The following is a 12,821-nucleotide window of genomic DNA, read 5'->3' as shown; positions in this document are numbered from 1 at the left end:
CATATATCCTTTCTATTATATAGAAACCAAAAATTTGCACAGTGTTCAGTTCCTTCCTCCTTTTTGGAATATTGTTGTGCAAAGGCAACTGCTATGTTTCCAATAAACCCTCCACTCCACAAGTAATTTATTTTAGTTGCAACTATTTTAATGGAATATTATGAGATTTTCCATAATACAGTAGAACTTCCTGATTTGGCACTGCCACAAAAGCAACAATATGCAGATCAATAGAATGCTCCTCTTACTTCCAATTTTGGGCAATTGTACAGAATACAAACATGTTATCAACTTCAGGAGAAGCGAGGAAATGAGAAAAGTGAAAGAAAAGGACAACTATCAGCTGCTAGACATATTAAAAGTACCAAGCAAAGTTAAAGTTAAGAGTGTCTTAATTAGTTCAAGACATTCTGCTGAACAATGCACTTCCCACTCAGTGATTACCAAATGATTTGTCAGTGATTGCAATCCATTCCCAATCAGCAATGCCTTGAATTCCTTTAATAATGGACATAATTCAGTAATGAATGTTGCTATATTAAGGCAGAATTAGTTCGCAATCAGGGGTTATTGTCAAAATCATGTGAGGGAACTTGATGTCGAAAAGGAATATGTTAGCAGTTAATGAAAGGCAACATGAAATAAAATACCAGATCAGAGGCATTGAAAACCAGAGTACTGAAGGCCCAAACCTTTCAGCTGGGACTTGAGCTTGGATTTGACATGCTTAATTATCTCATTGCACAAGATGATAAAAACTTATTAATTTCAAGCTACACAAATATAGACCGGCATTTCATGTGTGAAAGAGATTCTGTCCAACAGTTAATTAAAGGAAAATTTGCTGTGAGAATTGTATCACACATGCTTTCACCAGTCTTATTTGAAAATTAAAGAAAGAGGTTCTTACCAGAATTTGTGATGTGAGTTAAATTTTTGCCCCTTCCACAACATTGAAAGAGCTCTGATGAAGATAACTAAAGGCGTACTTTATGACCTTGGGATTGATTGTCTGTCTCAACTTGTCTTCTCCATGTTTCAGCTTCTTTGGCAGGATTGACCACACCATGTTGACTCAAATCCTTTTTACTGCCGCCCAGCTGGAGGGGATGAAGTGAGGGGACAGCTGGTGAATCATTGTTAATGATTTCTCTTCATACCCTTGGTTCCAAAGATTCTGGTCATGTCCCCACCCATTTTGCCATCTCATTGACACCATCGACAAATGCAGCATTATTTTCCTTCTTATCTTCGTCCTCTAAGTTACTGTAATTACCATGATAATTCACGGCATCATTCAGAGATCCTGTCTGATCCACTGAGCTCCTTCAGCAGCTAGGGTTTTTTTCGCTCTCAGCATTACCATGTGCTCTCATGCCCACCGTAGACATTTATTTTCAATCAGCGTGTAATTTGCCTGGTTGTGCTAGAATCAATTCCAAATAGTATAGTTAAACTATCTACAGAGTTCAGATAAAGAAAACTGGCAGCTGGATGCTTAAAAAGCCACTTTCCATCTGTTAGGTTTTGAACCACATTGAAAGCAAAGTTTCCATTACCAGTTCTAATCCATTCTTTGCTCCATATAGTCACTAATATAAGTTAACCACGTCCTTACTGCTGAAGTGAAACTTGGGTAATTTGGATTTGCATCTGGGTTAGCTCTGCCTAAGGGAACAAATGGTGGATGTTAATACTGGGGGACCAACATTCTACTTGTTGCTCCTGCCATCGAGTGGTTTCTGTATCAGTGACCCAATCATAAAATAAATAAAAACCACTAGCTTTTAAAAGTAAGAGCATGTGAAGACCATATGAAGCAGCTGTGTAAGGCTTTTAATATTTCATATATTTAGTACAAAGTCTGATGATTTATACATATTCAATAGTGTTTTGTTCACAGTTTTTCAATTCCTTGCTATCTTTGACTTCATGTGATATTCAAATGGATGCAATTATCATAATCAATACAGTATAAGGATTAGTATTAGAAAACTATAAACTGTGCAGGGTGACCAGAGAATAACACTTCTTTATAATTTCTTGCATAGTCTTTCTACAGTGTAACATTTTACATTAGCAATGGCTGGTACAGACTGGAAGACTTAATCCAAGTTGGTTGTCCTCATCTGAACCTTCAGTCACTTCAGTTGTCTAATCAGCCTTTCTTCTGACTTTCAGTATTTTGCCAGAAGGGACAGAAAAGGAACAAATGCAATCTAGTTACGCATTGACAATACCATTGTCCCTTCAAAAGACAATAAAAATAACAAGTAGGAATAATGTCTGGATGATTGTTGGTGACCTTCTATCCTTGGTTCTATGGCTGGCTAGCTGCTTGCAATTTAACTGGTTCTAGTGATGGACAAGGCTGGAGAGAAGATTATTAATATTGTTAACCCTTTGTTTCTGTATTCCAGTCATATTTTTCCTTTTCAAATATGTCCATGTCCTTCTGGGAGTAATTATTGCAAGAAAGCCCAACAACCTTTCAGGTATTGCATTTCAGTTCTTATCTCATTATATTAATGAAAAATAAAACTCCTCTTCTCCCCTTGACTAAAATATAATCATGCTTTACACTTTCACTTTTATGCTAATCCATTTCATTAAAAGATGTTAAAATGTTGGAGAGAGCATCTTTGAATGATTGAAGCATTACAACACCAATCTCATTGCTGGTTTCTTGAACGTTGGGATCAAAACTGCCAAAGATCGGAGTTGACACAACAATATCACTTCGATTGGCCTGCAGCAATATCGCCATCAATTCGTGGTGTATCTCCTCAAACTTCTCCCTGTCATATTTCACCAGGTTTTCATCCAAGAGTGGATACGTATAGGATGCAGGATAGCAGTCCCTAGGGACTGGAACCTCAACTTTACAAAGCACAGGGAGCTCCGTAAGCACTTCAAAGATACGATAGAGGGACCTTGATGTGAGCGGGTTCCCCAGGAACCTAAATTCTGTTAACCTTTTGCAGGGGTCTAAGGCCAGCATCAACAGATGGATGTGTTCATCACTGATGTTGCACTCCTCCAGAGTTAGGCTCCTCAGAGTGCCAGATGCCCGGGTCAGCAGCTTGAAGAAGGTTGAAGGGAAGAGGTCAGCAATGCTGTGGCCACTCATGTCCAGCACTTCCAGATATTCAGCATGAAGACTGTTGGCCAGATATGCCATGTCTACATGATTCAGACAACAACTGGACACATCCAGGGACCGCAGAGGAGTTTTTAAAGGACTGTGGAGATATAAAGTTAAAAAAATTCATCATGTTTCAAAATAATGAGGACTCTTGGTATACATTCCATTACTGCAAGATGTTCTTCAATATCAATGAATTGGTTTTGAAGTACAGTTACCATTTCAATAAGTTTGTGCTAGCAAGACCTTCCTCTATAATATGATAAATGGTCAAACAACCAATTTTTAGTGAAGTTTTAATAAGACTAAAATTAATCAGAATGGGGAAACTCCTCATTCTTCCTTGAAATAGCATTAACAGATTTTTACTATCTATTGAGAATCAGGTGGTGCTTCAATTTAAGATACACTTCTTGACAATGATACCACAGGGATGAAATATTCAGGTTTTACTATGATCTCAAAATATGTGGCCTATCCTAGTAGTTCTGTTATTGGCTCCAAATCAAGCTTTGTCTAATTACTCCCTTATGAAGGATCTTTCATGTTTTCATTATGTTAAAGCATTAAGGAAGAAATAGCGAAACATTTAGAAAGGAGTGGTTCTGTTAGACAGACACAGCATGGATTCAGAAAGGGCAGGTCCTGTTTGACGGACTTACTGGAGTTCTTTGAGGACATAATGAGTTCAGTGGACAGAGGGGAACAGGTGGATGTCGTATACTTGGATTTCCAGAAGCCGTTCGATAAGGTGCCGCACAAGAGACTTATAAATAAGATAGGGATGCATGGAGTCGGAGGAAGTGTATTGGCATGGATAGTGGATTGGTTAACCAATAGAGGGCAGAGAGTTGGTATAAATGGGTTGGCAGGGGGGTGCCGCACAGGTCGGTGCTGGGCCCGCAGCTATTTACCATTTACATTGATGATTTGGAAGAGGGGACTGAGTGTAGTGCAGCAAAATTTGCTGATGACACTAAACTGAGCGGAAAAGCAAATTGTACAGAGGATGTGGAGAGTCTGCAGAGGGATATAGATAGGTTAAGTGAGTGGGCAAAGGTCTGGCAGATGGAACACAATGTTGGTAAATGCAAGATTGTCTATTTTGGAAGGAATAACAGCAGAGCAGATTATTATTTAAATACTGAAAGATTCCAGCATGCTGTTCTGCAAAGGGACTTGGGAGTGCTTGTTCATGAATCGCAAAAAGTTGGCTTGCAGGTACAACAGGTTATTAAGAAGGCAAACAGAATGTTGGCCTTCATTGCTAGAGGGATTGAATTCAAGAGCAGGGAGGTCATGCTGCAACTATACAGGGTACTGGCGAGGCTGCACCTGGAGTACTGTGTGCAGTTCTGGTCTCCGTACTTGAGGAAGGATATACTGGCTTCGGAGGCAGTGCAGAGGAGATTCACCAGGTTGATTCCAGGGATGAAGGGGTTAACCTATGAGGAGAGATTATGTCGCGTGGGACTATACTCTCTGGAATTCAGAAGAATGAGGGGGGATCGTATAGAAACATAAAAAAATTTGAAAGGGATAGCTAAGATAGAAGTAGGAAAGTTGTTTCCATTGGTAGGTGAGACTAGATCTAGGGGACATTGCCTCAAGATGCAGGGGAGAAGATTTAGGATGGAGATGAGGAGAAACTGTTTTTCCCAGAGAGTGGTGAATCTGTGGAATTCTCTGCCCAGGGAAGCAGTTGAGGCTTCTTCACTAAATATATTTAAGATACAGTTAGATAGGTTTTTACATAGTAGGGGAATTAAGGGTTACATTTTCCCCACGGTGTTCTACCAATGCTGGATACTAGAGATACCATTCAGGTACTGGAAAGGGAGGATTCATGATCACGTGGTGCATACAGAAACCCTGTGTATGTTGTGGAAGGAGCACACCACCTCAAAAATTGCTGTCCCACCTGCTCTGTTAGCCACAAATGTAAAAGAATCTACAGTTCCCATATTTTCCTCATTAGCAATCTCAGAACCCACAAAACATAGAAACTTAGAAAACCTACAGCACAATACAGGTCCTTTGGCCCACCAAGCTGTGGCAAACATGTCCTTACCTTAGAACTACCTAGGGTTACCCATAGCCCTCTATTTTTTTAAGCTCCATGTACCTATCCAAAGTCTCTTAAAAGACCTTAACGTTTCCACCTCCACCACTGCCACCGGCAGCCCATTCCACGCACTCACTACTCTCTGTGTAAAAAACTTACCCCTGACATCTCCTCTGTACCTACTTCCAAGCACCTTAAAACTATGCCCTCTCGTGCTAGCCACGAAACCAAAATTGAAGCAAGTGAAGCCCAATCCCAAAGGACGGCCTGATACCTTGGTGGCAGACAACATAGATTCATCAACATAAAGCAATTAACAAAGAATGAATGTGACAATGTTTTACTCCAAATTATGGAATAATATTTGGACTATGATGAAAGGCATCAGAAGGAAGACAATGACCCGATTCATTAAGTGATCGTGAGGTTATGAGCAGAAGGAAAAGAATTTTAATTGAATATCAAATATACATAATTGTTTTTTGACCAAGGGAATCAAGGAATGCATGAGAGGCAGTAATTAATTGGTCAGGAGTTTTCTACAGCTGGATGAATGAACATGGCAGTCAAAAGGACATAACATAATCTTGGGGGGGAGGAATATTAACCTAAATCAGGAAATGCAGATTTATTTTTGATGTGGATTAATGGATTGGAATGAATAATTAAGTAATGCTTCAGTGGAAAACAACTGCAGACATTTTTTATAATGTCTATAATTATTTTCACTGATTAATGTCCCAGAGGGCTAGAATCAAGATCAAATGTAAAGAAGAGAACTTACACTTATATGGTGAGATGTCAGTATTCTCCAACCATTCACGTTAACATTTTTTTTCAATTATTGTCAATGCTGTAATATAGCCAATGATAATAATCAGATGAACATACCCGAGTTTGGTTGAGGGCTAAATATTGGGCAGGATCCTGAACAGAATATCTTTGCTTCATTACTTCCCGGCTCTTCTTGGCATTTGAACCGGGATGTTTTATATCTATCCACTTCATTCAAAAATTCTGCCTTTAATGGTACAGTACTCCCTCAACACATCACGGGAGCTTCACGCTCAAGCCACAGGATAGGTGTTCGAAAATCCAACCCTCAAAGCTGTCATCTATGACAATTCAACCACGTGATCCACTTCCTCTTTTGAAGTCAGAAATTATTTTTGTACTTATATTTCCAAAATAACCTTTACTCTCCACAGTGTTGTAGTTAACAAAAGGGTATAATTACAAAATAATATGAATAGATGGCTTTCTTGCTCCCATTGCGAATGTGTTTACATATAGAATAGGTGACAGGATTGTTGCAATTTTAGGACATTCTTGGGAAAAGGCATAAGCAATTCAAAGCTGAAGACAGTAAGGGAAATAATGCTTCAGGAAATTTCTCTAATTATCAAAGAAGTAATCACTGAAAAGACATATGAACCCATTCAGCATGGAGCCTACGCTGTCTTCATGTTGAGCAATTGAATGAGTCCCATTCCCTAGTTCTTTATATTCCCCAGTTCTTTATATTCCTCTCCTCTATGTACCCAACTGTAATTAGAATATACTAATTGATTCTGTTTACACCAGTTTACAGGTAGTGAATCCTAAGCCATAAATAGACACCATGAGAAAAAACATTTCCTTGTATTTGCATTGTCTTTTATTCAAAACTTTAAATGCGAGTCCAATGGATCTTAAATGGGAATTGCTTCCTCTTATTTACCCCAACTAAACAAGTCATTAACTTGTGCACTTCAAATATAATGGCCATCCAAAAATACCTGAGTATCTTGCGTATTCGTCCAGTCAGAACTGAAAAGGCCAAGCTCAGTTCTGTAAGAAATTTCATTCCACTGAGCAGTTCACCAATTCTCACCAGCAGAGATTCGTTCTCAGGAGTCATTCTACGTACATCAAAGGTTCTTGTTGGGAGTGTCAGTGATCGGAGCTGTGGGAATGGAACTTGGCTCAAGAGGAATTCAAAATGCTCCATTTCCATGTGAATATTGTGAACTAATTCCAACTTTTGCAGAGTCTCAGGCTTAACTAGGTTGATGATGTAAAAGAATTTCTTCAAAGTCAAACTGTCCACCCTGAGCTCAGTGCATGTGACCTTCAGTGGACACTGCTTCCTCAATAACAAGGCCTCGACCACTGTTTCATAATTCCGCTCTGTCACAAACATGCTTATTAATACCTCAATTGAAATATCTGACACCAAAGGACCAAGACAAGCAGCCTCTATCTCCACTAGCAAGTCAAAACAGGTCCTTGCCATCAGCTCAGTTCTTCCCCATCTCCCCAAAGTTTTGCCACAACTACAGGCCTGAAATTCCACATCAGCAAGGCCTGTTAGATCAAACTTTTTCAGCCGCTTTGAATATGTCACTGAACTATGTAAAACATAACTCTTCAGCCCCGTCAAACATGCTTGCAAGCAGAGTTGGCAGGTACTGTTGCAGAGATCTTCCTCACAGTCCGGTGTTCTTCCCAGGAGCTTCTTGATGCTGAATTCTGACAATGGCCACTTTTCTACTAAGTTATGAATCACTGTGTACTGCTCCAGCATGTAGCTTGCTTTGAAGAGTAGAGGGTACAGATTTTGTGCCACAGAAGCAATACTTCTCTGGGCAACCTGGGCATTTGATACCAGTGCTTGGGCACAGATGAACCGCAAAGTCTTCATTATTCCTTGCTTCTGTTGGTCTTGCAGCTTCCTGTGTAATGCGGGACTTTCTGGGTGACCTAGTGACTCATTCAGATTCAATGTCATATTTTTAGCAACAGTTCTACAGTTTCAGCTGCTGTCTCCTGAATAGGAGGCATCTCAATCATGTGTTCAAGCTAACGGCTATTTTAATTTCAGACAAGCTTCAACTGTGACTGCTTTCTTCTGGGAACTGTTTCTCTGAGATCTAAAGGATTTTGTCAATACTACTGACTATGGAACATGGAATTAAAAGCTGGGTAAAAGAAGAAATGGGAATATAAGGAAATACTTTCTTTCAAGCAGAAACCATTTATGATTCAGACAAAATCAGCGAGTACAAAGCAGATTTATTATCATCAAATATCCCTTCTTGGTCATCAGTATGTTGTATTACAGCTGGAATGAAATATGTGAAACTATAACAGAAACTTTCATTTTTATAACACTCTTAACATACATTTTATGGTGTAATTAAAACTTTGACATTGAGCCATGTGAGATATGACGAAGATGAACCAATAGCCCGAACAAAACAAAGAGAGTTTTAAGAATGATGTTACAATAGATGAGGCTTTATCTTATTGTCATCTCTCAAAGCCCAATCACATTCACTCATTTGACACACTGCTATGTCCGTTATTGGAAGAATGGAGATCTTTCTCCAGCTGAGTGTTAGGAAGTTTAAAACCAATTTTGTTTTCCAACACAAATTTTATTTCCTGGCCATTGTTTGTATTTCTGGCATCTGCCAAAAACTGAACCAAACAGATTGTAAACAAGTGACAATTTGCAGATGCTGGAAATCCAAGCAACACACACAAGATGCTGGAGGATCACAGGAGGCCAGGTAGCATCTAAGCAAAAGAGAGCAGTCAACATTTCGGGCTGAGATCCTTCGGCAGGACTGGAGGGGAAAAAGCTGAGGACCTTTTAACTATGCTGCTCAGCTTTTTTTTCTCCAGTCCTGCTGAAGGGTTTCGGCCTGAACTCTTTTCCATAGATGCTGCCTGGCCTGCTGAGTTCCTCCAGCATTTTGTGTGTGTTGGTTGAACAGATTGCCAACTTAGTTTTGTGTTTGGTACTGAGATGAGCTTCAGGAAACTAATTCTTTACACCACAAGAGCTATCTGCATCATAATGTATCAATCCTGCCTCAGGTTGCCGGCTGCTGATACCTTCACCCATTTTACGTTCTAGACTTAGCTAGCTCAATGTTTGCCTATATTTACTCCCCATCTTCCAACTTTCATAAACTCACACTCATTCCAAACTGATTGCACATAGTTTCCTTCATCCTTGCTCACTGGTCTGGATTTGTTCTCAATCCTAAACATCTCAACCTTAAACTTCTTTATCTTTGTTTTTAAATCCTTCCATGGTCTGTAATCACTGCCAGCCCCAGAAGTCTTCAACGCGTCTCTGAATCCACCCTTTCATTTATTCTTGACTTTAAACACTTGTTCATGACCAGTTACCAGGCTGGCAAGTGTAAAGTCTCCCCCCAAACTTTACCAAAACTTGTAAAGTCCTTCTTAGAATGTAACTCCTTGACCCCTTGTATGGCTTGTTATAATGTAAGAGAAGATGGCGGCGCGACGCAGCGCGCAGCGGCCACTCCGGGATGAATATCTGTTATCTGTCAAGTAGAATGCCGTGTACAATCCTGATTTGATGGAGACGGATGTGAGAAGCACGGAGGAACATCTGGTGAAACTTCTGAAATGCCCGTTTCGCTGCCGCTGCTACTGTGTGATCGAAAAATCTCTGGGAGGAAGGCCCCGAATCCTCGGCTTTGCCTGTTGCTTGGTGGCTGGGACCGGGGTCGAAGCGCTCGGCAGAGACGGTGCTCGGTGCTCAGTGTCGGAGGGCTGGTCGGAGGCTCGAAGTTTTCGGACGTACTCGGAGTTGGCTGTGGTCGGGTGCTTCCAGGGTGCTGCATCAGCAAGTTTGCGGCGCTGGAGGTTCATGGCAGGAAGAATTTTTCTTCCTTCTACCATCTGCGTGAGATGATGGGCTATTGGGGACTTTGAGACTTTTTTTTACCGTGTCATGGTCTGCTCTTTATCAAATTACAGTATTGCTTTGCACTGTTGTAACTATATGTTATAATTATGTGGTTTTTGTCAGTTAGTCTTGGTCTGTCTTGTGTTTCTGTGATATCATACTGGAGGAACATTGTCTCAGTTCTTAATGTATGCATTACTAAATGACAATTAACGAGGACTGAGTGTCCTCATAATCTAATCTAAAATTAAAAATGAAGTATAATTGGTGACAGGTATGAAGAGGTTTCAGGCAATCTCTTGAATATGAAGCTTAGATTGCCAAAGCTCTTGGAATGTTTTTGGGCACAATCATGAGAACAGGTGCTAAATAAGTGTATTTGTAATAAGATACTTCCCTCCCATCCTCAACCCAACACCTAGTCCCTTTCTTCCTTGACACAAATAGCTTCCACAGTTTCTTGTCAATTTTGAGAGCTTTTGACTCGATTTTCTCTCTAGTGCTGAATCGTCATTATCTGTACTGGTGACCTCCAGCTTCCTCTTAACTTCTTATTTAGTGGTATGCTCTCTATAGGAGGGCCTTCCCACATGCTGAATGCTTAAAATTTGCTGCAACGTTCAATTGTCAGTAGTTTTTTTCATAATGTGATGTGGAGGTCCATGTCTGTCAATGACATCAAAGTGTTTTATTAAGTTCTTATTGGTGCGAGTTTTCTGGTTGATGCAAATTTACTTGCAGAAAATATGTGACCCCAAGTTTACACCCAATTGTGAAATATCAGAACCATGCATAATAAACACTCTGTTTTGTTAAGATTACATGGCTCAAAAGCACAAACAGGAACAGCATGTTCTAAAGGATAACAAAGTGGGAAACAGTTCAAGGTTATGGAGTTTGGGAAAGAGATGAAAACCATTTTCAGAGATTGATATAAAGAAGTTTGGGAGAGTGATGAGAAATATTTTGAGAGAGTAATGTGATAGAGCCTTCGACATCTCTGGAGAAGGCATTAAGTCATTAGGAAACCAGCCATCCACTGGTCTAAAGTGAAAACTGAGCATGTATTTGTTCAAAACAGTTGCAAGAAACAAATTTGCAAAATATTTGCTCCTCGAACTCTAATTTATGGCTGATATTCCATCTAATGTGATACCAAAATCTTCTTTACGACAAAAATGGCTTGATTAGCAAATCCGGCACTGCAACTCAGCAGACGCAGTTAAAATCAAAAATAATCGCAGGTGCTGGAAACACAAAACTAAAACCAAAATTGCTGGAAACACTCAGTAGTTCAGACAGCATCTGTGAAAGAGAAATGAAGTTAATGATTCAGATTAATGACCCTTCATGAGAACTGTCTTCAGGCCAGGTTCAGTGCCAGATCTCTATGTGTAATTGATCTCAGCTTGGGTGAAGATATTAGCTTCAATATGCTTCCGCTGATTGAATTTGAACTTATTTAAATCTTACATTCATCTCACAGCATGAGGGAGTAAATACCTTTGCATTATGACTCCTTCACAATATATAGACATGTGAATTTGAGTATAATGGCTTGTAGAAAGAAGCTGTCCCTTAGCCTGTTGGTCTTGGCTTTAATGCTGCGGTACCATTTGCCAGACGAAAGCAGCTGAAGCAGTTTATGGTCGGGGTGACTGGAGTCCCTGATGATCTTCCAGGCCTTCTTTACACACCTGCTGCTGTAAATATCCTCGACGGAGGGAAGTTCACACCTACTGATGCGCTGGGCTGTCTGCAGCACTCTCTGCAGTGCCCAGTGATCAAGGTTGGTGTAGTTCCCGTACCGGGTGGTGATACAGCCAGTCAGGATGCTCTCAATGGTGCCCCTGTAAAAAGTCTTGAGGATTTGGGGGTTCATGCCGAACTTCTTCAGTCGCCTGAGGTGGAAGAGACGCTGTTATGCTTCTTTTTGCCACACAGTCGGTGTGTACAGTGTGTTGGAAAAGGTAAATATAATGGACTACAAAACAGCTTACTGGCAGCACAGATTCTGAGTATGTTAAGATGGATTCCTGATCTCACGATCTACCTTGTTAAGGTCTTGCTCCCACTACTCTTTCCCTGTAAATGTAATACTTTATTCTGCACTGTGTTATCGCCTTCCCTTATACTACCTCAAGGCACTGATGTGATGAAATAATCTGAATGGATGGCATGCAAAACAAAGTTTTTCACTCTACCTCAGAGCATGTGGCAATAAGAAACAAATTTATCACGTAGGATATAATACGCCCATGAATGGCCAATGGGAGGGCATGAGCATTACTGGATAATTACTGTTTTTTTAAATCAGACTCCCTTTTCACACCCCCAAGCACATTTACTCTCTGAATGTATTTCCTTTACTCTTGTACTCTGTAACATTCCAGTCTGCCCATTACTAGAGCCCAAGTTTGGGGGTCTTTAGATTCCAAGTTCCTGAATTCTCCCTCTTTACCTTCCTGCCTCAACAACTCTCGTTTGCCTTAAACCCACACCTGTCACCAAATGCCTAGTCATTCACTATATCTTCTTTGGCCCAGTGTTTCTGGTCACGTATGTGGAACACCTTTGGAATATGAAAATAGGTTAAGAGGCCTATGTAATTGTAAACTGCAACTGTTATTGTTCAGTGGAGACAATATATCTTAGAAACCATAAACAAAAATCACAGCATGTAAAAGCTTAAAAGGTAATTTTATTTGCTACCGGTTTTAGTTAATAAAATAAGACTGATATATTCAAGCAAAGAGTCATATTCAGTAGATGAATTAATGGCCACATGTCTGAATTTATGCACTTGTTTTAATCATATTGTACGTGATCAAATTTATAAGGGTAGGATTTTTGGTCATTAACAGAAAAAAATGTAATGCTTTTTAAGACAAGGAAAAACA

The 12,821-nt window shown here is 40.0% G+C and overlaps 1 protein-coding gene across 1 annotated transcript; it reads right to left on the bottom strand.

Annotated features, from left to right (window-relative positions):
- Window positions 1-2,164: 2,164 nt before the first annotated feature.
- On the bottom strand, window positions 2,165-7,914 carry LOC140713968 (leucine-rich repeat-containing protein 14B-like). The gene is made up of 2 exons (XM_073024654.1): window positions 6,989-7,914; window positions 2,165-3,242 (listed from the first exon to the last, which is right to left on the bottom strand). Exons 1-2 carry the CDS (start codon window positions 7,891-7,893, stop codon window positions 2,597-2,599), a joined length of 1,551 nt encoding a protein of 516 aa, XP_072880755.1. The 5' UTR covers window positions 7,894-7,914; the 3' UTR covers window positions 2,165-2,596.
- Between the last annotated feature and the right edge of the window lie 4,907 nt (window positions 7,915-12,821).

The sequence above is a fragment of the Hemitrygon akajei genome, chromosome 20 (assembly GCF_048418815.1).
Source record: "Hemitrygon akajei chromosome 20, sHemAka1.3, whole genome shotgun sequence".
Taxonomy (NCBI): Eukaryota; Metazoa; Chordata; class Chondrichthyes; order Myliobatiformes; family Dasyatidae; genus Hemitrygon; species Hemitrygon akajei.
The sequence above is the reverse complement of the archived record's forward strand: the minus strand, read 5'-3'. Positions and strand labels throughout refer to the sequence as shown.